General features: G+C 35.0%; 2 protein-coding genes across 7 annotated transcripts in view; one reads left to right on the forward strand and one right to left on the reverse strand.

Moving 5' to 3' along the window:
- LOC128210378 (contactin-5-like) overlaps positions 1–27,237 on the reverse strand; it is a 77,117-nt gene that overhangs the window by 23,301 nt on the left and 26,579 nt on the right. For 2 of the 6 annotated variants that reach the window (XM_052914695.1, XM_052914696.1), the window contains exons 8-14: positions 25,390–25,577; positions 24,450–24,585; positions 19,692–19,848; positions 18,745–18,878; positions 18,393–18,455; positions 4,337–4,528; positions 1,524–2,699 (exon numbers count right to left, since the gene is read on the reverse strand). In XM_052914695.1, coding sequence (XP_052770655.1) covers positions 2,272–2,699; positions 4,337–4,528; positions 18,393–18,455; positions 18,745–18,878; positions 19,692–19,848; positions 24,450–24,585; positions 25,390–25,577 — 1,298 coding nt within the window. In that variant the 3' untranslated portion in view covers positions 1,524–2,271. Of the gene's footprint in view, positions 1–1,523; positions 2,700–4,336; positions 4,529–18,392; positions 18,456–18,744; positions 18,879–19,691; positions 19,849–24,449; positions 24,586–25,389; positions 25,578–27,237 lie in introns of those variants that run through there. The other 4 variants (XM_052914700.1, XM_052914698.1, XM_052914697.1 and 1 more) reach the window with 3 other exon arrangements.
- LOC128210385 (transmembrane protein 272-like) lies at positions 11,364–13,191 on the forward strand. The gene is made up of 2 exons (XM_052914714.1): positions 11,364–11,875; positions 12,806–13,191. Exons 1-2 carry the CDS (start codon positions 11,629–11,631, stop codon positions 13,036–13,038), a joined length of 480 nt encoding a protein of 159 aa, XP_052770674.1. The 5' UTR covers positions 11,364–11,628; the 3' UTR covers positions 13,039–13,191.

Below are 27,237 nucleotides of genomic sequence, written 5' to 3' on the forward strand. Positions count from 1 at the left end.
ACTTGAACAAGAGGACTCAGATGACTGATATAGGGTCATCATGGACGTCTTTCTTTCATCGATTGAATTTCTATGCACTAGTCATTTGTAACCAAGACAATGTAGATGTGAACACTCCAAGGGGAGTAATTATTTATTTTCAACTTTCAATTTTGGCTAAACTTTAAAACATTACCTTAAATTTGACCAATTTGCCTGTTTACTTTTCCCGTATTGTTTTTCAAAATGACAGTTATATGCTACGCCCTAATCTTAATCATCATCATAATCAACAACATCATCACAACCACCACCATCACCATCACCACAATCACAACCACCACCACCATCATTATCCCCACAACCACAATCATCATCATCATCATCATCATCATCATCATCATCATCATCATCATCATCATCATTGAAGTTATGTCACACGCTGAGTTACGTAACGCTACATTCAAATAATATCATATTTACATTCGCCTAGTCCTTTGTTTAAATAAAACTTTATATTGTATAACACGCAAGGGATTATGACGTTGTTGTTAACTTTAATAATTTTATTACGCCTCGATTTGATTAGCACGACGTCATTTAAACAACGATATACGACGTTACAAAATTCAGCTATTCTTTTATACAAACGTATGTTGTCAGTCACACTTCTTTAAGAACAAATATTCAGTCGCAGGAGATACTGCTAATTTTTAATGGCACGGAATATTTTTCGTAAAAATTAATTTAAGTATTGATAGCATTTTTTCTTGCGTTTATGCTATATGAACGCAGTAGGGCAAGTGAGCGAGTGAGCAAGAAGCGCTAGCTTACTTCATGGAACTTTTGCTCGCCTACCCTACTGCATTCATGCAGCATAAACTCAAGAAAAAATGCAATTAATCCTTAAGTGACACAAATATGACCCTTTGAACACTTTTAGAGGTACTCGCTCATATTTTTGGACCAAAAATTGGTTAGCCCGGTAATTCATCTAAAACACTTATGTATCCTTATTTTACTCCATGGTATCGACATTGCAGACAAAAAATCACAATAAGTATAAACAGTATTTAGATTTAAGTGGGGTGTGAATCCACTCCGGTAAAGTAATGAAAAAATAGGTAACAGACGCTTAGACCACAAGGTCACCAGCACTTTAACAAAGTTGTGGATATTTTGACCTCTCACCAATACATCATTAACATCACGTGATAATGTCAATCAACCATTCACATAACAATGAAGCCGTAACTAGGAGACTAATTTCGTTGTTAACGCCAAACTTCTATGACACTATTTGAGCAAAAAGCAACATTTCCAGAAGCCTTCCAACTTCTATACTCCTTATGATTTTGCCACACTTTATTTCGTCATACAAAAAGTGCATTTTTACAAATCATAGGCGGGTATCTTTAAATCGGTAACGAAATATTCAATCGTAAAAGAAAGCTCTGTGTGATAGCTTCATTAAAACAATCATTACAACTTAGTTTTATTCAGAATAAGGAGATAACATATAACTTGAATTTAAATACAACTGCACAAATATGTTAAAAAACAAACTTAAAATAATTGCACAAAATTCATAAAATGTATGCATTCAATTAGAAGCAAAGAGCATCGCTCATAAGACTGGATATAACAATATGGGAGACATGGACTTGCATCACATTCATCCAGTGTACATGGAATCCATAATGCTATAAGTCTTGCATGGCAATAAGTAATGTCTAAAAGGTTGTCAAACCGCCCTCAACGGGACTCTCCCTAAAAATGTGGAAAATACTCAACTACATTTTACTGGAAATGTGTATACACAATCGTGACAACTCGGCCATCTTCGGCAAGCTTCGAGAGTATGCTGGATAATGGCCGAGGTGGTCCGATTGGAGTATTCAGTGCAGTTTAAATATTAAACGCTACATACAAATAACAACATGCAATCACGTACATAACATGTGTAAAAATCAACCATTATGCACCAGTCAATTGTAACCACGACCCCCCAGGTCCGAAGGTATACCGGGTATAGGCGGGGGGGGGGCCGTGTTTCTACTTTCCAGGTGGCCCCGCAGTGCCGCATGAATGCGGTGGATTTTTCTTCGCGCCAAAAATAGTGGAAAATGGGCCTTAACTAGGGTCCCTGGGGTGAGGGGCATTTGGCGGGGATTTTACCAGCAGTTCGCCCATGGGCTTGGCTGGACCGACAGTCAAAGAAGTCCCCGCTATATCCTGGACCTGGGGGCGTGGTTACAATTGTCTGGTGCACTGGTGACAGCATTGCAATGGTTATTTGTGCATCAGAATGCCCAGGAACGACGTTTTGCCATAACTGGCACTGAAACTGGTACTGGAATACAATTGTGGGGAGGTGTTGCCACTAGTACACCTGATCCATACTCGTTCGTCCTTTTCCATTTTGGTGATGACATTGACAGAGCCACAATCGTTAGCCGCGTTGTTATATTTCACACTCTTGGCAATCATTGCGTGATCCTTCACGATTTCATAGTAGAACCCACGCGTTGCGTAGTTGCAAACGTGCGCAGCGAAGTAGTAGAGTCCCGCGACAGGTGCCCTGAACGTGCCGATGACGTTATCGTATCCATCCCCTTCGTTCATTGTGACATTGCTTAGTATGAGGATTTGGTTTGTGTCCAGGCTTGAATCCACTGGGTAGTAGGCATGGAACGCTACGAGGGGCAGGTCTATATGATCTGAATGTAAATACAAATGTTTCATTCATAAGCTAACGGCGTTTTCAAAAATATATTACCGTAGCCCACGAGATCTCGAACTCGATAGAGCACGTAGGCTTAATGTTCTAATGCTCTATCCCAATTAAAACCTTCAAATTAAGTTATCATCATCTCGAAAAGTAATCTGGTAAAAAAATAACACTTGTTGTCCCCTCTATCTGCGGACATTTCTGGTTTGCAGTTGAATATTCGCGAATAATCGACTGGAAATGGTCGAATATCCGACTGGCGAATATACGAATAAAAGTACATTAAAACAGTGTTTGTCGCAAAGATACATATTTGTACATGCATAAAGAAACATTTGGCGATTAATTTTCCCATATGTGACCTTTAAAACCATATACATGTATATAGACATAATCTGAATCCCCAACTACTGACTGGTTTGCAGTTGAACATTCGCGAATAATCGACTGAAAATGGTCGAATATCCGACTGGCGAATATACGAATAAAAGTAAATTAAAACAGTGTTTGTCGCAAAGATACATATGTGAACACGCATAAAGAAACATTTGGCGATTAATTTTCCCATATGTGACATTCAAAACCATATATATAGACATACTCTGAATCACCAACCACTGACTGGTTTGCAGTTAAACATTCCAGAATAATCGACTGGAAATGGTCGAATATCCGACTGGCGAATATACGAATAAAAGTAAATTAAAATAGTGTATCGCAAAGATACATATGTGTACATGCATACAGAAACATTTGGCGATTAGTTTTCCCATATGTGACCTTTAAAAGCATACATATAGACATAATCTGAATCCCCAGCTACTGACTGGTTTGCAGTTGAACATTCGCGAATAATCGACTGGAAATGGTCGAATATCCGACTGGCGAATATACGAATTAAAGTAAATTAAAACAGTGTTTGTCGCAAAGAAACATATGTGTTCATGCATAAAGAAACATTTGGCGATTAATTTTCCCATATGTGACTTTTAAAACCATACATAAAGACATAATCTGAATCCCCAACTACTGACTGGTTTGCAGTTGAACATTCGCGAATAATCGACTGGAAATGGTCGAATATCCGACTGGCGAATATACCAATAAAAGTGAATTAAAACAGTGTTTGTCGAATCCCCAAGTGGCAACTAGCAGGTAGTTGAATATTCGAATCCCCAATTGGCAACTGGTAAGTAGTTGATTATTCGAATCCCCAACTACCAACTACCAACTACCAACTACCTTCCAACTTTACCGTCATCATATAATAGCACGTATATTTATTGTTTTAAAATATTTTTTCTCCAAATTAGAATTTCCGAGTTCTGCTTTTTCAAACCATCATAATAAAAATGTGTCTTGCTTTCTCTTATCACATCAACCGTTTACTATACAGATGTATATGACTTTACATCCATTGCATGAAGTGTGTCTATAATTTCACCAGTATCAATAATTGAGTAAAAATATTGTATTTTGACTGATTTTCAGCGTTGGCGGGCACAAAATTGTTGACGGTTTTTATTTTGCTCTGAAGAAAAAGAGAATTTTCTTTTTTTTATATTTTAATCAATCGGATTGGCTGGTCTGAGTAACGATTTACATAATGAAACAAATTCGCCTTACCTTTCAAGACGTCCAGTTCGGCCGTTTTGTTCTCCAAGGTCACCGTGACGTTCATCAAGAGGTTCTCGAACTTGTTTCCGGTCTGCACCAGCACCTGTTCCAGCTGCGACATCTTTATCTCCATACGGATCACTTTCTCCAAAAGTTTGGACTCGTATGAAAACTTATCATCTGGTTGGTCAGCGTAAGCAACTGGACACAGAAAGACAAAAATGAAATAAACAAATAGTGTCATTTTTGATGTCGGTGTGTTTTCCTCAGTGTCGTTTATGTTATAATGAGTGGAAATCAGCTTCTGTTTTAAAGCAGAGATTTACCATTACTTATTTTCAAGTGTCTGTCGTTGAACGGCTTTGAAGCTTCAACTGTTTCCTTGTAATTTCAATATGTTTTGGAATCCCCTATTTAAAAAGAACGCTGTAACTTGAAAGTCATTGAGATCTGAAACGCGCCGTTTGAATAAGTGTTTTAGTTCTTCCTTGTTGTGGAAATTATCATGTAGAATATTGAAACAAGGTCATGCATTCTGGGTCCCAAACATAGTATAACACCATACATGTTAAGTTCTAACGATTATAAATAGCCCAAATGATGTTTTACTTAGAAAGTACAAACACATTTATATGAAGTATGTAGGTATAAACATTGCTTTGGTCGGTTTGTTTATGTGTTGTACAAACTGAATAAACAAGAATGTCCCTGAAAAAGTCATTTGATAATGCATTTATTTCGAATGATGATATATATAAAAAAATCAATAAAAAATAATCAATAAAATAAAAATAATGAAGTCATATGACCTAGATACAAGACAGGAACACAGATACACACCCAATGTCTCGACCAAGTTCAAGCATAAGTTTCATTTAGCCTAAAATTTGATTTCACAAAACCGAAAAGTTCATTGTGATTGTCTTAAAAGTAACTTTGTTTGCAAGTCTTAAACCTCTTCAAAATGAAAATATTACGCAAATTATACGATGACAAATAATATATTTCACCGAGTGATATAATTAATTTTATATTTCGCGAGTGGCGTAGCCACGATTGAAATATTTACTTTTGGTGTTCAATAGGTGAAATATATTGCTATCTTACACTGAAACAAACAATTTTTATTTTATGCCTCAAAGTCATTAAATACTCTTTTTAAAAAAGCGCTCAAATTTGAATGCACACGTAACGTCATACGTTGTGTCCTACCCCTGTGCGCGCTGACGTTTGTGTGGAACCGAGAGCGGGCTTAAATTTCAAAACAGTGGAAAATATCAAATTGATATTTTCACTGTTTGAAACAGTGCAATATTTCACTGTTTGAAACAGTGAAATATCAATTTTATTTCACTGGTGTATCTCGATAAACCACATGAAAGCATATAATGAATTACGATCTAACACTCAAACAAACATTTATCCTCTTTATAGTGAGCTTAGATCATTCCTGTTATATGGAACATAAACTTGTAAGAGAAAACAAGAGTTTAAACTTAACAAAAAAACAACAAAAAACGTTCATATATAAGTCGTATCTTGATGGTGTTGACTGCTGTCCACTTGCCGATTGTCATTGAATAAGTTACTGACACAGATTTGTCATTAAGTGCACTTTAGATGTCAAGCTGTGTTGGCTTTCGAATGCCATACACTCTCATGGGCGGATAGAGAGTTTACCGCTTGTGACTCTTACATAGTTTATGGATGTTTTGGTCCTCTTTAAAGCCAGTACTAGAAACGGCACTGAGGTTTATTCATTTTAAATTATCCAATCTATGAGTGATCAAAACAATGAGTTTTTTTCGTTTTGTTTTGTTTTCTCTAAATTCCGATTTAATTTGAAGACACATATTATTTTATATCTATTTTACAACGATTGTGGGAGAGTTATTCCTCTCCTGATCACTCTGGTTGCCGCTTTGTTGCGCTTGTGTATAGTCTTGTTGTGGGGGAGACGGTATGCCTCGAGAAAACCCACGTATCCGGCATGGTTACCACCAACCAAACTCACGTATGCCCAGGCCAGGGGTCGAACCCGGGATGTCTTGGTGAGAAGAGAGAGCACTAACCCCTGTGCTAACAACCTACGCACACGTATTTGACATGTAGCATGCGTTTGTGCTCCTCCATTAACTTTGTTAGAAGCGTGTTTTAAGCCTTAGGTTATAACTGGCATCACGTCCGATCCGATATCTTAAAGTAGAAATGTCCGCAACCACATGACCTGATGGCCTTCGGTATTGGATACTAACAGGTATAACTGTCTTCTAGTCTTAATGGTACTCTGACGGTGGAAAATGATAATATTGATTTCTGAATTGATCCTAAAAGATATCTTGTCTTCAACAGCACTACTCGGCGGAGCGTCGTGATACATTTGCTGTTTAGCATACACGGGGTTCCTGTATTTACATTTACGAATCGTACTATTTATTAGATCAATATAATGGAGCAGCAAGGTGCGTTCAGACTCGAGGAAAAAAATGTACATTTTAAAATATCTACTCTAATTATGTGAACAAATATTCCTTGCACAGAATCCACAATATTATAACTTTTAATTCGCTACAATTTTGTTGCATACGTCTAGAAAGACAAAAAAGTGTCTTTACCGTCGGTTCGCAATTCCTTCTATTTTTCTATCAAGACATCTTTTTCGACTTTCAGGACCTAAAATACGTCATACTTAGCAACCAAAAATGGAACCGTCTAAACGGTTGAAAAAAATACGCATTTTGTGCTCAATATGTTTTTTTAGAAAAAAAGGACATTTTGAAAGGCACTTATTTTTCCTCGAAATTAAGTTCACCTGCTCCTTTATATTCGTGAATTAAGGCAAACTTTTATGAATTAAGCAATAACAATAAAGCCACACCTCGACCCTAATGAGACCATTAAGTATCATATGCAATACGTATGTCCAATCATGTCAATAGGAGCACCTTAGTAATAAAACACGTTTAAACTTCAATTAATATCACTACCATTCATTTTGCGAACTACTTTTACAAACACCGGCATACATCCGAGGCTCGGCGGGTGGCGGAGATTGCCGAGGTGTTCTGAATGTATTCATGAAATAACATTTTTTTCCGATTGGTATTTTACAGGAGCGGTCCACATAGACGACTGTCCGTTGGAGAGACTTATCCCCATCTGGCTGATCGTGAGCGGGGTCGCCCCCATCTTCTTTAGCGGCGCGGTGCGCAAACCGAATGGAGAAGAGGGGAAGGAGGAGACGGAGACCGGAGGTTGCGCACATGTGGCGCGAAGCATCTGTGGGGCGATTGCGCTGGTGTTTAATCTTGCATGGCTCATTTGTGGTATGTATAATTTGTTTCTGTGTAGGTCAGATTATTTAAAGTACAGGGTTGTTTTTCGCCGCCCGTGTCGTTAGACGTCACCAATATGTTTATTAAAATGCAAGCAGTCACGTCTCCCACCTATTTTTCATGAAATTTGGCTACAATGTGCCGGTCTTTAAACAATGCTCAAGGCAAGACTGCTTATGGGTCAAACCCGCTCCAAAGTAGGTCACCAGGCGAAATATTCAGAAAATCCTAATAATAGCTTGATGTGACATTTCCTCCTAATATTTATAAAACTTAGATAAGAATTATCTTTATAAATTTGGTCAAACGTTCAATACCTTTGCTAACACTCAAGATACCAGAGTGTTCGAGGGTGGGTCTTGTCGGGTCAAAAAGAAAGTTACCATGTTAATAAACCCGTTCAGTATGGTCTCTTGCTCGGAGCGTTTGTTTCAATATAATCTGGTCAAAGTTGATTATTGGCATGTCGGGTAAAAAAGTAGGTAACTAGGTCAAATTATGATAAATCTTGCCAAGTTCAATAAATGGGTCATTTTGGAATAAAGAGTAAGTAACTAGCGCAATTCATGTTAGCGTTTGTGCCTCTACACACTCACGGTTAAGCTTGACTTTGGGGTAGTGATATTAAGTGTATCTGTTATACTTAAGGTCCTGTTCGACTTCGGGATCAAGTGAGCGTGTATATCACTATGCGCTTACGGCCATGTTCGACTATGGGTCATGTTAGAATGTGTGACTGTCGCTTAAGTTCAAGTTCGGTCATGTTAGCGTGTGTGTCTCTTTCGCTTAAGGTCAAGTTCGACTAAGAGTAATGTTAGCATGTGTAACGTTATGGCTTAAGATTAAGTTCGATTATGGGTCATGTTAGCGTCAAAAAATAGGACAACCGGTCTAAATGCTCAACAACTAATCATTTACGAGATAAGATTGTCTGCATGTTTTTATGACACTTTGTTCGAATGTGTGTCTCTTTGTAATCTAGGTCAAGTTAGGTGATGGCTTATGTCCCATCAATATATTACTTGTACGAACAAAATGTTATTATCACCCATTTAGGGTCATACGAGTCAACCCAGCGTATTTAGACTAATAGCAATGTATAAAGATAGCTTAACAAAATGTAGCTTGACAACATGCTTAATTAACTGATGCCTATCCTAACCTGACCTTCACATTAGCTTTTGCCATGGTTACAAACGCTTGGATTTGGTATCACTAATATTGTAAACGTTTCTTTCTTTAGGGTCTGTATGGATCTACCCAACCTACGGCAAGGTAAACGAGGACGGATTTACTCCCTGTGCTGGAAACGTTACGACGGGCTGCTCTGACGACTGCCATAAGCCGACCTTGACCTTTGCTTTTGCTATGGTGACCATGGACTGGATATTCTTTGCATTCTGGTTAATTGCTATTGGTTGCAGTGTGCGCCAAGTTTTGGCAAAGGCGAAAGAATCGCAAAATTTAAACGGCTGATTTTGCTCGTGTTAGAAATTTTTCATTCAAGTTCTTTATGTATCTTTCAGATTATTACCGCATTACCGACTTTTCCATCGTTTATACCTGTACGAGTTTTATAAAATCAGATGAAAATCTCTCTCGCTACTGAAGTGGAGATAACTCTTGAAGAAAATTGCATACACTAAATACCTCATAAGACAAGTATTTTTGTAATTGTTTTTGTTGTAAATGTGTTTATTTTGTTAAGTGATTGGGATTTTAATGGATTGGAATGAAGAAAAATACTCATGCTATATATTTATATATTGATTTCAAGTATAGATTCCAAACGTAAATTTAATATGTTTCCATCTTGGGTTAAAGACTTGGATAAATACGTGTTGTTTATAAACAACACGGTTTCTTTTCTCTCTTTAATAACTAGTTAAATGATGTTGATGTTAATAACATAAAGAGCTCTTTGTTTTACGCTATAACTTTAATATGTTGAAAATACAAAATATCAACTTAAACTACCTAGCTTTAAGTACATGTAATATCACCTTGGTTTACGAAGAGTCTAAAGACAGTCTCAGACTCCGAAAATGAAATATTTAAAATCTGAAGAAAATTCATTTACATGACTTTTTCGCAAAGAACTATGGTTACGAGATTTACGATTCAAGTTTCACATCAACACTCGCCATGAAGAAAATTTACAATAAAAATGAAATTTTGCGTCTTGCGCTTGAGCTCAGACTTGAGACTATGCACATAAACATGTTGTACTTAAGAACTGCCCCAACTTGGAGTTCTGGCAAAACTGTAAATCATCATTTCATTTTAATTTTCCTATCTGAGTATTGGTAGTGAATCTTGCTGATTATTTTCTAAATATAAAATTATTATTGTTGTTGTTGTTGTTGTTGTTTTCTGGCCGTTAATAAACATGGACCATGGCTGTTTAAAAACATGGATTACGCAATAACACGTTTGTATTGTTAAGTGTTATTTTGTTTCAGTGACTCGTTTTCTTTTCAAACTTTTGTCAGTGTATATAAGACTCATGTTTAATGTATAGATGGCAATACCAGTCAAAGAAGGAAATGGATACCTTTAAGCCTTTGGCTTTCTCCACAAACCTTTATATTTATATAGGTAGTATTACCTGGGCTTTGCAATATGCACATTGCCTCTTGCAACTTATGGACCGACGTAACGTAAACTACTGATAGCTAAATGCCTTTTACAAACATTTTCTTCGTTGAAGTCTATATTACATGAAACTTCCAAGAATGGATTACAATATTCAAATCACTGTGTAGAGATATTAAACCGCATCGGAATATGTGCTTCTTTTATGAATGAGTGATTTTATGAAGAACGCAAGTTATAGTGCTCATTTTTGGCAAATGTTAACTATGGCCGACTAGTCACTGGTAGTGGCAGTGAGATTCACATATGTTCACTCACGATGGTTTAACTTTTCATTGGTTGTGGCAATGATGACCACAAATGTTCACTAAGGATTGTAAAACATTTGATGCAATAAGAACCACACTATTGTCTCGGGGTGGCCAAAGTTGACAAGGGAAGGGGCAATTAGAACCATATCAACTCTTGTTGGCGAAAATAGTCACGGGAAGGGGCAATTAGAACTGATTTAATTGACTCGGGATGGCCAAAAAGTATTTTGTAAAGCAATGAGAACCGCAGTTATACATTTATTTTTTTAAATAGTGAATGGACGATAATAGTCAATTGGTATAGGTTTCCGCATCTAACCCAAAAGGTTTTGGTCTCGATGTATCTTATAACCTCTCAAAAAGAACACAATATTAAACTGCCTCGAAAACGAGTTTATATCAGTTGATAGCTTATTTACAATCGAGCTGTTATAAATAAGTATACTAGGATACTAGTTATATATCTGTCTAGCAAGCAGTGATCTCCCTTAATAATCAGAGATGATCTATTTGTGTGTAAATTATTTCGGAAAATAGTTGTTTTCAAAGATAATTATGAATTCTATTTCAATTGAAAGCAAATTTGAACTTGGTTAACGATGTCACGTGATTTTGCTGAAGTGGTTCGCGTGATCTCATTGATTATTACACGGCAATGAAAGTAACTTCTGCGTGGAGTTTGATCAGCTACACGTATTCTGAATCGTATTTTCAATAAAAACGGAGAATCAATGGTCCTTAACCATTGCAGGGATCGCGTCCGCAACAAAGATCTTAGTCGATTGTAGTCGTAAGTTGAAATTATTCTAGTCGCATAGGTTTATTATTGTTCTCCGTGTTGAAGTGAATTGAACATTTGAATCGAACACGAAGTTGTGGAAAGAAAAGGTCGGTGTATTGTCATTTGTGACGTTAATACATTATTTACGATAACTTCATTTACGGACGACTGACATCTTTTATTAAAACTGCCCCCAGGGTTCCATTCGGCGATTTCCCTGCGTGTATTTTGTAGGGAATTCATAACTGGTGTTGTCCAAGTACAATAATTTAATTTTTAATGTATCACTGTATCGTTTACTTATTTACTAGTTCACTCAAATCAAATATTACAGGAGCCATCCATCTTCATGACTGTCCTCTACAAGACTTGGTGCCCATCTGGCTGATCGTGAGCGGCGTGGCTCCAATCTTCTTTGGCGGCTCGGCGCGTAAACAAGGGGATGACGGTGATGAAAGTCAAAGTCCCGCGCGCAGCGTCTGTGGGGTCATAGGGCTGATCTTCAACCTTGCCTGGCTCATCTGTGGTATGGTGTTGTTTTTAAAAGTCCCACTGACTAAGAATTCAATTAAGAGAGTGATAGAACAACAGGGCTTATTTTTTGAGGTGTCTTGTTTTACTTGTGGTAATACCGGGTGATTGGGCAAAGGCTCTTCTAAAGTTCTAAGATTTTTTTGATTTTTTTAAACTACAGAAGTTAGCTGAGATGTTCAAACCTTGTTTATTTGCATACAAATATAATTCGATGGACAAACAAGAAACCACAACACATAAACACAACACATAATAGACATCCATTTCAACTAACTGCAGTGAAAATTTGTAGCTTTCGTTCGAATCCGTTTCAGCATATTGTATAGTGTAGCAATCTAATGTATACTTTGAAAACAAGTATTTGTTAGCTATCGCATGCACCTTCCATATTAGTGGCGGATCCCTGGTCTAGTGGAAGCTCACTTGACTATCAGTTCAGGGGATTCCCCCTCGCATCACTAAAATACTAATCGTTTTCCGGGAGGGACGTTAAATGGGGATCCCGTGTGACAGTGCTATACACTGGTGCACGTTAAAGAACCAGGGTAGCTCTAACCAGGGTTACATTCTGTCTGTGCACTATGCTCCAACAATCTAAAATGACTAACAATCTCAACGGAGCACTCGCCGAATGGGCAAGGCCCTAGTGCGAGTATAAATAAGCTTACACACCACAACCTTCCATATTCGAGTTATATTATTGATATCTTTTTGTATAGAGAATACTATCTCCGAGGTTACCTAGCCCTCGTTAATGAAATTACAAAAGAATGACTTTCCTGCAAAACAAATATCCGCTTATTTATGATGAACTCAGTGCATTTAGCCAGGACTCATTTTAGCCCACAAAAATCTATATCCATATGTGTCTCTTAAATGTATTTATACTTTGATTTCTAATAATATATTTCTTCTTTTTCAGGATCATTGTGGGTGTACCCCACGTTCGGAACGGTAAACAACGATGACTTCGTGCCCTGTATTGGCAACGTTACGACGGGCTGCTCTCAAGACTGCCATAAGCCGACCTTGACCTTCGCGTTTGCCATGGTCACAATCGACTGGATTTTCTTCGTATTCTGGTTTATTACCACATTGTGCTCTTTCCGTGCAATTTGCTCTCGGTCACGTGGGGGAGCGCAGATAAGTGCTTAGTGTGTGTATTCTTTGAGCCAAACACAATGATTTTGTATATGTATGCAAGTGTTTTCTAGTATTTGTGTAATGCGTCTTCGCTTCATAATATATTCTTGTATCCAAACACAACTGAACGTTGTGACAATTTTTTTTTGTCTTGGAACGAGCCATTTTTTGCGACAATCCATGACAACCAGTTATATAAGACTGCTGGCAAAAACTAGATCGCAGATTTTTATATTTAAGTTCGAAAAATTGATGTTTTATGCATTTTTCTTAAACCGTTAGTTAAACATTAATTTTCGAACGGAAATATGAAAATCTACGATCTGATTTTTGTCAGCAATCTTACATCATTTGGTTGCAGATATTTACGCAAAAATTTTCTCTTTCGAAGACAAAAAATAAAAATGTTGTACAAATGGTACATCTGTGAGAGTGTAGCTTTAAGAAATGGTTAACCTTTTTTAACTTCTGTGTTAAATTTGGATTTCTTTTATTTCAAAAAAACTAACTAATTCTTTAAACTGGCGTTTTAATTTTTAAGACTTTAAGTGACCATATTTTGATTGCAGAATATACACTTAGCATGACACTTTCTACCAGTGAAATAAAACCGTTAAGGAAATTGTTGAATTTAAGGAAAAGGAACTATTTAAACTTAAGATACTTCTGTAATTTGGTTTCTGTACATACATCAAAAACTTCACCAAAACGTTGCTTGTGTCGTTCCTGAAAAGAAGCCATGACTGTGGAGACCATCTGCATGATGTCGTTCAAAGCGGCTGTATTCTCCCTGCATATTGTGACCTGCGAACTCTACCATAAACAAGTGAATTGTATTCCTTGTAAACTTGTTACTTTTGTATATTTATGCGACCGTGTAAGCCTGTTTTTCTTTACTATTAAAATTTCAAACTTGAATACTAGTTACCCTTTTCCACTGTTGATAAACAAGAATTTTCAAACAGGAGCATTTTACCTTGACACAGAGCAGGACATGTTCGGATTTGTTATTACGTTGTAATTCCAATCAATACCTGCTCTGGTGAGATTTACATATCTTTTTTCACTGGCCGTTTTACGGTGGTTATCGCATCATTCAACGGCAATTTTGATGAGATTATGGTTTGTTTGTGGTGTTTGTATTTGTGTATGTGTATAATTTTTTTTTTGTATTTTGTGATGTTAATATGTTTGTGTCAAGAGTGCATTGTCTTTATGCCTAATTCCCCTAAACAGGGTTTGTTTTTTATTATCTACCGCCGGGCTTGTCCCTGTATTTTCCATTGTGTTATTGTTAATCAATTACACGTGTTCAGTTATATGATATTAGAGGTTTCTCAACATGTGTTACTTACACTTTAACGAGAGGTTATTAGTGATCGTGATAGGATTAAATTGTGGAAGAAACACATTCTGGCCCAAGTCTCTCGAAAATTATGAAGTGCTCTTTCAACCGAGTACACTGTTTTAAATTCCATGTTATAATATAATTATGAAAAATGAAATTAGTTTATTCTACTTAACGTCCTTTCTCCGTGTACATTTACATCCTTTAAGATGTTATGAGTCTTATTAGGACCCTAAAAACAGGAAGTTCATTAATGGCTGGTAAATAAATGATTAAATATTAACTTCTCAAGAACTATAACTCTCGCACCTATTCTTGCAAAATTATCTCCCAATTTTCATTTATTTACTTAAAATGAACACTGTCTTAACTCTTAAATATTATTATGAAATTACTAGAAGGAATAAAATAGACATTTCAACATTTTGCTATATAATATTGTTATTTCCCCTTGTATTATCTATTTACTGTTCTCATTTCTAATACTGTCACCCTTACATAACATGTATTCTAACGGTAGACATCCATCCTATCTATCTATCTATCGTCCTTGATTGAATTTGGACACGAAAATGTCTCAGATCCTTGTTGCATTTGCGTATGTATAATGGTTTGCATGAATAAAAAGAATGCGAATACAAGTTAAACTTTGTTAATACATTCATATGAACGATCAATTATTTCCTCCACATATACACTTATATTGATGCCGATAATCATGGGGATAATGGTGGTCGTGGTGATCATGCCACTGTTGAAGATGAAGAAAACGACGACGTCGACGATGACAATGATATTGAAGACAGCGATATTTTACACTTCAATGGTGGATTGAATTTCACATATGATGCACGCTTTACCTAATCGGCTTCAACCGTACTTCTGTGATGAAAATACCAAGTTTCAGCAAATGTTTAGATTTTAAATTTGACAAATGTTGCATAATCTTTTCATATATGCTGCATGGCACAAACAAGTTCACATACTATTATGGTACAGTTTTTTTACATTTGGTGTAGGATTAAAATATTCCACTTATGGCTCAGTTTTTATGACAAATGGTGCAGTGATTAAGATGGAAAGCAAATTTTTCATGTGGTACCTTGAAATGTATAATGATTGTGTGTTAACATCATAACATATGTTGTATCACATTAACATAATAACATATGTTGTATCACATTAACACTCATAACATATGTTGTATCACATTAACACTCATAACATATATAATTGAAATAAGTCACAAAATAATACCAAATGTACACTTTATTGCCTATAAAGTGACTGAGTACTCAGTTTGATACACCAGACTACGATAGTCTAAAATCATTATAAGTATGTTCTCATATGCGTTGTTTATCTCTTTATACGCTACCAAAATGATATGATTTGGCACTTCAGACACAAAAAAATGAGCCAAATACCTATTTCAAACCGTGAAATGCACAATCAGACATCAATATATCACCCTACAAGTAATACTGCCAGTGTTTAAAGTAGCTAAAAAACTGTTAATTTTCACTTTGCAAAACTCATAAGGGAGGTAAAATTACTGTGCCCTTTTTCTTATGAGTTGAAATAATCTCGTAGTGATTTTAGAAATGAATATTTTCGCAATATTTCAATGCGTATTCTTGCAATTTAGATAAACATTTTATCAGTTTTATTTATGGAAGGGTGCATGTATTGAAACCAAAGCAGACTTTTATGTAGCCTTCGAACCATCCGGAACGAAATTAATATGTCTCCGACGCTTAATATGTTATTGAACGCTTGCCAAATATTTATACCATGTGCAAATCATTGCGAAAACGAAACTAGACTACTTCAATGATCAGTATTTTATAATCTCTATATGAACACTTTATTAGTGTGCAGATTCAATAACAGGCGAAGCGCGAGCAGTATTTACGCTACAGATCACACAGTTCACGCTTATAAGTTTGGTTTCAGGATATCTGCGTATATTCTAGTTTCGATTATAAATATTTGTGAATAAGTTTGTTTATTTATTTTTTTTGAAAATATAAACATGGGGAAAGGAAGAAGTGGAGAAGGGCTGGCAATCTGTGGAGCAGCGTGTGAGTTGGCTTATATTATATTTGATAGGTTTGCATTTATTATCGCTACGTCTGAAAAAAATATGGTGCAGATTTATTCGAATAAAATAATTTTGATAATTTAACGGCATAACATGATGCCATCAATGAGAAAATGATAAATGTATAGCGGTTACATAAATGTTTGTAAAATGAATAGTAATATTATAGATACATAGCTAGGCAATATTTGTATGTAAATAAATGATACATAAACATGTATATATTTTGATATATTGTTCACTTATTAATAACGGATGTCATTTTTAGCTTACATTTTATATGAAAGCACAAGAGGACACATCCGTTGTGTTATCTCAAGTTTGAGTGTATTCATACACAAGTTGTCTGTAGTGTTTTGATTGTTTTATGTTTATTTAGAGTGTCCTTGTGTTAGTTAAATCTATTTTTATCTCATGGGATTCCACTTATATCATATGAGCAATGCGTCATATCAAGTCTGGAAAATACAACATTCAATCAGTCTTGTTGTTTTAAAGCTGCACTCTCACAGATTTACCGTTTTTACAGGTTTTTTTTATTTTTTGTCTTCGAAAGAGCAAATATTTGCGTAAATATCTGCACACCAATGATAAGAGATTGCTGAAAAAAAATCAGATCGCAGATTTGCATATTTCCGTTCGAAAATTGTTGTGTATATTGGCAATCTGGGGTTGCGCTCCAAAGATAATAGTGGTGTGTAACCGAAAAAATATTGTTGAGTCGTAAATTTAGGTAATAAAAAAGAACACGTGTATGTAAATTCTATTCTTTCTTCCCCAAAAAATTAAGTAAAAGAATAACAAAATCAATGTTTTATGGTTTAAGAAAAATGCATAAAACATTAATTGTTGAACTTAAATATAAAAATCTGCGATCTAATTTTTGTCAGCAGTCTTATAACACTGGTTTCCATGGATTTTCGCTAAAAATTGCTCGTTCAAAGACAACAAATAAAAAAAGTTGTCAAAACCTTCGATCTGTGAGAGTGCAGCTTTAAATAAATGAAAACCATTCAAACTGTGAAGAAAATGATGCCTGCTCCAAATACAGCAGATTTTAATGAAACCATGACGCAATACACTTAAATGAGCACATACTTGTAGTGTTGTCGTTCGTCATTTAATTTATATCTACGGATTTGTATATTTAAGCCGTAAACACATTAAAAGAGCACACATATTATGTATAAAATCGTGGTTTGAGTAAAGCAGTTAATTGCATATATAACATTGACCAATAAGATTATTTTCCGGTTTTAACAAAATGTTTGTTAAAATTATTACACAAATTAGTCAAATTTAAGACTACAGCGTACGACATCTCTGGGAATATCACAGCAAGTTATTTTGTCAACATTGGCCAATTACTCATTTAGGCGATCAGAAATTTAAGGGTATGAGAGACATTAAAATGACATTAAAGGAGTTTACTCCATTTTTTAACCTTTTAATACACTTTAAAAGAAAAAAAAAGAATTTTAACGGCAATTCATAATGGAAAGGCTTGATCACAAACTTAGTAAACACAGCCAAACAAAAGTTCTTAGTTTCAACTAACATCTCAAAAAAAATGAGGAAGGTAGGCATATTTTTTCATTTTTCATTGTTCTTTTTTTCGAGAACGGTGATATATACCTTACTGACATCAGATTGGTTTATCACTATTGTAGAAAATCTTGAAAAAAAAAAATGGTCAAAATTTAACATGTTCTCTCAAAAAATGCACATATTTTAGGAAATAACGAATGAAATAAGTGAAGGGTCAGGCGGAGAAAATAAGGCAGATCGGCTAAGTGGAAACTTTTTTTTTTTTTTTTACACCTTATACAGAGTGTATGCTTGAAGACTACCCATGCCTTGAACATGGTTCTTGTTCTACAAAGAATAAAGTGTCAAATCCTAGAATTAACTTACTTTTCAGATCTTCAAAGATATCTTCAGGGACTTCAATGTAATAGTCAGGAGGCGTTGGACTTTCTGAAAAAAACATAAAAAGAATTATTGGTATCATTTCTATTTATTTACATTTGTCATAATAAAAAAACTATCATCTAACCAACAAATGCAAGTTTGCTAGAAATTCATTAATTAGCAACAAAAAGGATTTGGTTTTTAAATACAATTCATTTAAATATTGTCACTATGAGTTTTTCTTCCTTCAGTGTTTTTTTTTTGCAATTTTATCTTGATACCAGGGTGTTGTTTTACAAATTCTAAGAGGTGTTAAAACAGTCATTTATAAATGTACAATATTACCCCGACTCACCAGTATTGTTTAAAACTTTGAGAGTAAAGTTTCCCCAAAGGATCCCAAACTCGTTCCAAACTCTGCAGGCATAACTACCCGCATCTTTGGGTTTAATATCTTTAAGATTCAGGGAATATTTGGCTATTTTGAACCTGAAAAAAAACAACAACAGTATTTTCATTATTGAAAAAAAAAATGTTTCACAATTTTTCAATTTTTTTAATTTTTGTTGACGAGACGAAAGCTGAAACTTGAATCATTTTCCTGTTAATTAATAAAATATGTCTTTGACAGGGTCTATATTCCCTTGTGGCCAGAGTCTGCATGTTTACTCAAGTCTTACATTTGAGGCTTAGACTCCAGACAAGCACATACTTTGAAGTCATAAATTATCTTCAATGTAATTATTGTTGACAAAAAATGTGTAAATAACTGTTAAACATTCTACTTTGCAACATCTATTGCCAGTTTTACCATTATCACTCTTCTTGTAAAATCTGTACAATAAAATCATGATTTGCTGTTTTGAATCTTGAATTTCAAACTCAAGACTTGATACATTAGCGAATAAAGACATGTAAGTTTGGTTTGTGGTCACCAAGCAAGCGGGTTTCCCTATGGGTACTCCTGTTTCCCTCACTACTCAGGACCACATTCTCCCGTAATATCATGACAATAAGGGTGATTAATATAATATTGTTACAACTTGTTTCACAATCGTTGCTAACTGAATAAGTTTCAACAAGTAAAATAAAAATAGACCAAGGACATACTGGCCTAATGAAATAAGAAGGCTGTAAATTCCTTTTTGTCTTCTGGCATTGGTTAAAGAAGGTGAAGAAGAGCATGAAGGGCAGTGGTCGCTTGTTGAAAACTATGATCCCAAAAACTGACTTGCTCATACATGTCTTATTTAAATGGTTGGGAAATTACATAGGACGGATAGACAAGTATTGGATGATTACCTTTTGGACGGTCCTAGACGTTCTCCATTTGCATACCACTCGATGAAGGGTTTGGGGGCTCCCTTATACCTGCACAGGAGTTTGGTGGAGTCGTTGACATATACCTGTCGATCACGCAACAATATCGAGGACCATTCAGGAGCAGAACCATCCGAGCCTGAAAATGCATCAAAGAAAAAAAGTATAATCTCTTTTTTCCATCTTCGTTGACTGCGTTTTAGAACTTTCTTTTTATTAAAACTGAAAATCATCAAGGGGGACAACTGCCGTATTTCTCAGGACAGTTCAAGCGGAGGTAATTTGCTATTTTCAAATAATCACCTTATAAACTGTGGCTGCAGCATTTTGTGTTACATCAGTCTGCCATATTTATCACAAAGGAGATAATTGTTTGCAATAACCGAGGCTGATAGACAGATAAACATCATCCTTTTATTGTAGTGTATCTCACTCACGTCCCTCCCTGAGGCTTCGGAAATACAAACAAAAACACTTTTGTATCTCCATCCATAGCTAGGAGTGTTTCTCAATTTGTGTTATTTTTTTCTCCTTTTTTATCTATCTCTTTTAGCAATAATCATATCTGTTTAAATCTTATTCAAGCTGTATTTTGTTTTATGTGAGAAAATAATTATCTCTTTAAGACCATCTCAGTTTAAGACATGTCGATGAATATGTCTGAAAAGCTACCCTATTTCTAACAGGCAAATTATTTATTTTGAGGTGTTAAGAAAGAAAGAAATTATTTATGTAACCCAAATGCGATGAAAAAACTTGAGCTTTAAAATGGATATTATCGTTATTTTATGTCTATTAAACTGTCAGCATAATTGAGAGTGCGATTATTTTAAATACTCATCTTCTTTTGAGAAACATCCGGCAACAAACTGTAAAATTATCATATTTATTGTATTCTCGCGAAGCCCTAGTTATCAAATTTAAGATTTCTGCAGATCAAGATTTTAATGCACAAAAGCATAATTCAGTGCAAACATTTTATAATGATCCAAAATTTATACGAGAATATTATCTCTAAACACAGGAAATGCTATTATGCTGGTTGGCAATCAAACATCGAGGCTATCTTGTGTGCCGTCCTCAATGTGTTGTCACCTCTGACTTCGGCACATTTTAAATGCAAAGTTATTTACTGATCTAAACTTGTGTCAACAGTTTTTAATGCTTCATAAATGTACCTGACGACATAAATTCATATTCTGCATTCCTAAATATGACTTTAACAAGCATAATATCATTATGTAACATGAAAGACATTACCAACACTAATTGATATTAACAATTTATTTCATTAAGGAAACTAGTGTCTGCATTAATTCAATACTAGTTATTTAGCAACTGCATGTGACCATGTCTCTGCCATCCAGCAAAGATAATACAGGACCAAGGTTTTTATTATTTCTTCGGCAGAAATCTTTATATTTAACTCAATAAAACAATTATGTAATTTCAGTGAAAGGAAATGCTTATGTACATGTGTGAGCAGACAAAAGGAATATTTGGGCCTGACAGGTTCAAAGGTTGGATGTTACATGGAAACCTTAGCCGAGAATGTGCAACATGACCTCCAAGCCATTCATATCTAAGATTTCATTATTTCATGAAACACACAAATTAATGACTTCCTCTGCCTTTATTTCTTTACGATGCTGCATGAATACCAGCTTACACCTGGGATAGGTCTTCTTGACTTGATTGGCAAATAAAGGGATTTTTATGGGACTCAACCACAAATGTTGGGTTAGAGGCCTGACTCTTTATTCAGCAAATTTCATTTCCTGTTTTTGTGGAACTAACCCACAACTTTAGGGTAAGGGCCCCCTGACTCTTTATTCAGCAAATTTCATTTCCTGTTTTTGTGGAACTCACCCACAACTTTGGGGTAAGGGCCCCCTGACTCTTTATTCAGCAAATTTCATTTCCTGTTTTTGTGGAACTCACCCACAACTTTGGGTAAGGGCCCCCTGACTCTTTATTCAGCAAATTTCATTTCCTGTTTTTGTGGAACTCACCCACAACTTTGGGGTAAGGGCCCCCTGACTCTTAATTCAGCAAATTTCATTTCCTGTTTTTGTGGAACTCACCCACAACTTTGGAGTAAGGGCCCCCTGACTCTATATTCAGCAAATTTCATTTCCTGTTTTTGTGGAACTCACCCACAACTTTGGGGTAAGGGCCCCCTGACTCTTTATTCAGCAAATTTCATTTCCTGTTTTTGTGGAACTCACCCACAACTTTGGAGTAAGGGCCCCCTAACTCTTTATTCAGCATATTTCATTTCCTACATGTATCCGATCTTCATCTCAAACCAAGTGCAAATCTGGTGTAAATTTTAAAGGCTTTACAAAGTACACCAATTTTCTCAGTAAATCATCCAAAACAGCCCCATAAAACAAAATTTTCAAATTGATAAAATCAAATTTCATACTATTTACTATCAAAGTTTTAACACCAGCCCAACAGCAGTGAATTAGTTTTACAAAGCAATGTAAACCAAGAATGTAAAGAATTCTTTTGAACCATTTTTACATTATTGAAACAAAATGTGAAAGATGTTTTTTCTCTCAGGGAGAATAAACACTCTGCATTCTTTTTATATAAGGGTACTTTATATAAGGGTACTTCCAATGTAATAATTCTACCAAATGAACTTTCAGAAAATCCCCCTAATGGTGTCAGTAAACCGGCTGACATTAAGTAGACACATTTTCGAACAAAATTCATGTGGACCATTTTTCCTCTAAATTCTATTGAAAATGACATCAGAAATATATGTCAGCTTTAATTTGACACTACTTTGAATTCCAACAACGGTGTAGACATATACATGACATATTCAGCGTTTTGAATGCTAATTAACGACCAAATAATTGCTTTGTTATGGAAAATGTAACCATTTAAAGTAAAGTAAAGACACAAACCGCATTTCTCTAGAGATTTATAATAATATCATAATTTTGTTGTCGAGCTGGTATGACTGAAATATTTCATGAGTCACTTTCTGTTCAAAACACTTTTCCAGATATATACATTACATTATTTTTTTGTTGTTCAAATGATCAGCAAATTTAAATACTTCAACATTTAAAATAAGCTATTTATTTTTCAAAAGAGCCATAAAAACTCACTGACACAAAAAAAATAAACCCTACTGATAACCGCTAACCCTAATTTCTGTTTTTTTGCAATAAACATATTTGAAATTTAGACTGGTTTATCTTATCATCATATATTTAGGTGTCAGACTGGATATTAGCTCTGATTATGCTAGCAGTCAACTCTCTGATACTAAATAAACCTAGCACTTCTACAGATGTTCCAGGAAACAAGCAAATATATGTCCTAGCTAACCACTTGCTGACTGTATTCACAAATGATTTTTATCTTTTTGAACAATTTGAGATTACAGATAATGTAGCATAGATCACTGATAAATGTTCTATTATTATAATAACATGTGGTGATTGTTTTATTTTATCAGAAATGAAATATAAGCTTTCAACAGCTAAACTTCATGTTCTGGTTAATAAACTTTGGTAAGCAATTTTCCTTGAGCCCTTTCAAAGCAATCACGATTTCTGGGAAGAAGCCATTACGCTGTAAAAATAAAAGCATCAAAATAACTGCGCAGTTGTGTCACATGAATTTTAAAATAACCAAAGATTACGGCAACAGGTAAAATTTAAATTCAACACCGCGCACCTGTACTTTAATCTGTAACTGGGGTGATCGAAATCTTAAATCCCTTTATTCAAGTGCCCATCTCTATTCACAGGGAGTGCTTTACCCTTTCTTAAAGCAAACAATATCATGTCGGCAGAAATATTGCCACAATATGGTAACTGCTTATAGAAATTCATAATTTTACCACATTATTGTACAGTAACCATGACATTTTTGAGTCACTCGGGTTTATCTTTACACAATCCCTTATACTTTACACAAAGAAGGTTCGTTTCTACCCACGGTGAGCCCTAGGAAAACATCCTTTACCGCTATTGTACCAGTCAAGATAAAATCTCATAGACTGTGCTAAACTTGGAGTTACCTTCAAAACCAATTTTCTACTATAACGCATCAGGTGTGAAAACAACGAAGAAGCTTTTATATGGTTTTAAAACCCCAAATTCAATGACACATGAATAAAACTGGTATAAAGTCTTACAAATTTTAATACTATGGCAACTATTTATCATTAATTCTTTATATCAGTTTAAAGACTCCACGGCTATGATATGAAAGAGAGGTGAAAACCCATTAAATCTCCATTGAATATCAAACCTAAATCAACAGCTTGATGGCTGAACACAGTAGCTTTGTAGCTAGCAAAAAAATGGAGGCTGCACCATCTAACACAATCAAAACTCGCCATGTCGAAGTTGTTTGGACCTTGAGAAATACTACAAGATAACAAAATTTTGATACAAGCCGAAATACAAAAAGTGTATAACTAAACCAGGAAAAAAACCGAGAAAGTTCAACATGACCAAAACATCGAGATAACAAAGTTCAATATAGCGAGTTTTGACTGTTATTTTGATATATATTGACAACAGTATTTCAATTTATTGTTTCAATATAGTTCATTTACATTTAACCAAACAGGTGCTCAGAGAGTCCACTGTTTGGCATCACAGCTACTCCCAGACGTGTTCAGCAAAATGGGGCTTATCATGGATAATGCTTCAATTCCTAAAGTATAATTATATAATCTGATGGAATACCAAAAAACAAACTTACCAGTAAGAACAGTGAGGTAAGCACTGCGGTAGTTCATTCCGACGGAGTTAGCTGCAAGACATGTGTACCAGCCCGCGTCATTCACAGAGACATTTTTTAGCTCAAGGAGTTGTGGGTCATCTACAGTCTTCTCAAACTCAGAATAAAACCAGAATATTAAATTTTACCGAGAGGTTCAAAAACAAATACCTAATTTGAAGTTGTATAACTTCATATTAAACTTTCTGCACTTAATATATTTAAGATATCAGGGATGACACTATCATCAAGAGTTTAAACATTTTTTCCACAATACAACACTACTAACACAATGAGATGTTTGGCGCTCTGAACAGTGAGTTCTTCATACACAAGCAGCCAACAGAGGGGGGAAATAAAACAACTTAACAAATCATATAAAATCAGACAGAAACATAAAAGTCACTGAGAAAAATAAAACACACTAACACAAACTCACAAAATGTTCACAATTCCGGCAGATCACATGACTGGAGTTAGGAAATCCATGCAATGGTCACATGGCAAACCATGTGATCATAGTCAGATGACTAGATTCTATTTTTATCTACCAATCAGTGGTCAAGACTTGCATTCAAACACAGATATCAGGCTGGGATCATTCTCGACACTCTTTAAATACAATACCGTTTTGCCCTGTGATTAGTTCCAGGAGAATAAAAGTCATCATGAGTTTATAAATAACAATCAAGTTACACAGTTATGGTACCAATATGGTTGTTGATCAACAAATTATTTTCACTAAAATTTTAATTTTTAATTATTTTTTTTTTAAAGTAATTTTTTTTTTAAAAATTCACATTTTCAAAATATATCAGCTTATTTTGTAATTTAGAAATTTTAATATTTCAACCAGATACAGAAGTTCGTCTATATGATCATTTAAAAAAAAAAAAAAAGAAGTTTTAAAACATCAGCTCACCTGCAACAACTTGACATGTGGCTGGCCTTTTTCATTCGTCCACGAGTTGTTGACTTGGTAATGTTGTAACCATTGCAACATTGGTTGCGAGTCGGTCAGCCCGATTTGACACGTCCACATGACGTCCTCACCGACCACAGCAGTCTGGTTCTCCAACGCAGCCACAATCGGGGCGATTGGAAGACGCTCTGAATAAAAGGGACCCACATGTCATCACATAATATCTTATGTAAAATCAATACTAAAATGGGTTCAAAATTAATGTGTCCGACTTTAATATTATGTAATGCAAAAAACTGTAATAAAAAGATAAATTAACTATTCATGATAAAAAAAGAAGAAAAAAGTGTATTTTAAAAAGATATATTAACTCCTCTTGATTAATTAAACCAAAAAGTGTCTTGTTCAGTTTAAGAAATATCTATTTATTTCAATCATATACGTTTATCTTAAGTATAGTTTTCTCTGAGGTTTCTATTCTGATGCACAATTTCAATACCTTCCCACTTTATTAAAAATGTTTTCAGGCATATTCATCAAGAACTAATCAAGAAGCATTTCAGACATAAAAAAGAAGCATTTTTCACTACACAGAAAATACCAAACTAAAAGCTTTTCATTTCGACTTTAGCTTGAAGCTCTCTTAAATTCCACTTCGACAACAGTCTACAATTTCGCAAGTATCTCTGCAAATTACGGGATTTCAGTTTTCTCTACTCCGACTGTAAGTGCCAATGCTTAGTAGGATGATCAGAGATAATTGTCTACAATAAAACACTGATAAGTTGCGATATCTTGCCAGGAGAAATACACCACTATCGGAGAACTACATCTCATCCATCAATAGTCTTATTAATAAGGAATATCAAGCTCAAACATTGTCAATTCATAATATTGTTATAAGAAATGTTAATGGATGGAACGCTATTGCCAAAAAATATAGACTCTTGTCAATGATAGTATAATTCCAATTGCAAATGGATTGTATATTACACATGTTGCCAAATAATATGAGATTTCTAGGCACAATCTCAGTTATTGCTATTGACACAGTATTTTTTCCAGTCTTGAGGGAATGGTGGCAGCTTTGATAGGGGAAAATTAGCATCGTTTTGGCAAAGAGTGGAATAGTACTTATAGCAACTTGTTTTCAAACCATTTATTCAAAAAACCTATGGACATATTCATGAATGGCACTTTATTGCTAAATGTTAAGAGGTCAATGCTCCTCCAAAGAGGAGATTTGAACAATGGACTTTTTTTTACCTAGACAGGGGAAAAATATATCTTTTTTTTCAGTAGGGGAATGGGGTCTAATTTCAGCACACAAAAGGGTTGGAAAAAAAACACTGAGACATTTCCGTCATTACATCATTACCAGATTTAGTTGATAAGACAAATATTTCATTACCAAATGTCCTTAAAAGTCTCCTCTGTCATCAAAAATAAACATTATCTTTTATCTATCACAGGTGTGGTTTTTACTCTTTTTATACATGAAATCATATCCAGTTTGATATTAGCTAATGCAAAGTAGAACAAAGGCAAACAAATCTGAATTAAACAAGGGTTTGATCTTTTTTTTGTTTTGTTGAAACTAATGTGCTGAAATCCGCCATGTATGTATTAACATCAGAAGCACTCCTACATACAAGATGTTGCGAGCAAATTCATTACAAGAGAGAATTCTTCTAATTCACTATAAAAGGCCATTTTTCAAATCCACTTTTTCAAATCCATTATGAGTGGCCATTTTTCAAATTCATTATAAGAGGACATTTTTCAAATCCATTACGAGTGGCCATTTTTCAAATGCGTTATGCATAGCCATTTTTTGGAGACCCTATG

This window comes from Mya arenaria, chromosome 12 (genome assembly GCF_026914265.1).
Source record: "Mya arenaria isolate MELC-2E11 chromosome 12, ASM2691426v1".
Classification (NCBI taxonomy): domain Eukaryota; kingdom Metazoa; phylum Mollusca; class Bivalvia; order Myida; family Myidae; genus Mya; species Mya arenaria.

Coding starts and splice junctions, on each gene's coding strand:
- LOC128210385 (XM_052914714.1), top strand. CDS start 11,629: ATGTATCACTGTATCGTTTACTTATTTACTAGTTCACTCAAATCAAAT. Junction 11,876..12,805: donor CCTTGCCTGGCTCATCTGTG/GTATGGTGTTGT, acceptor CTTCTTTTTCAG/GATCATTGTGGGTGTACCCC.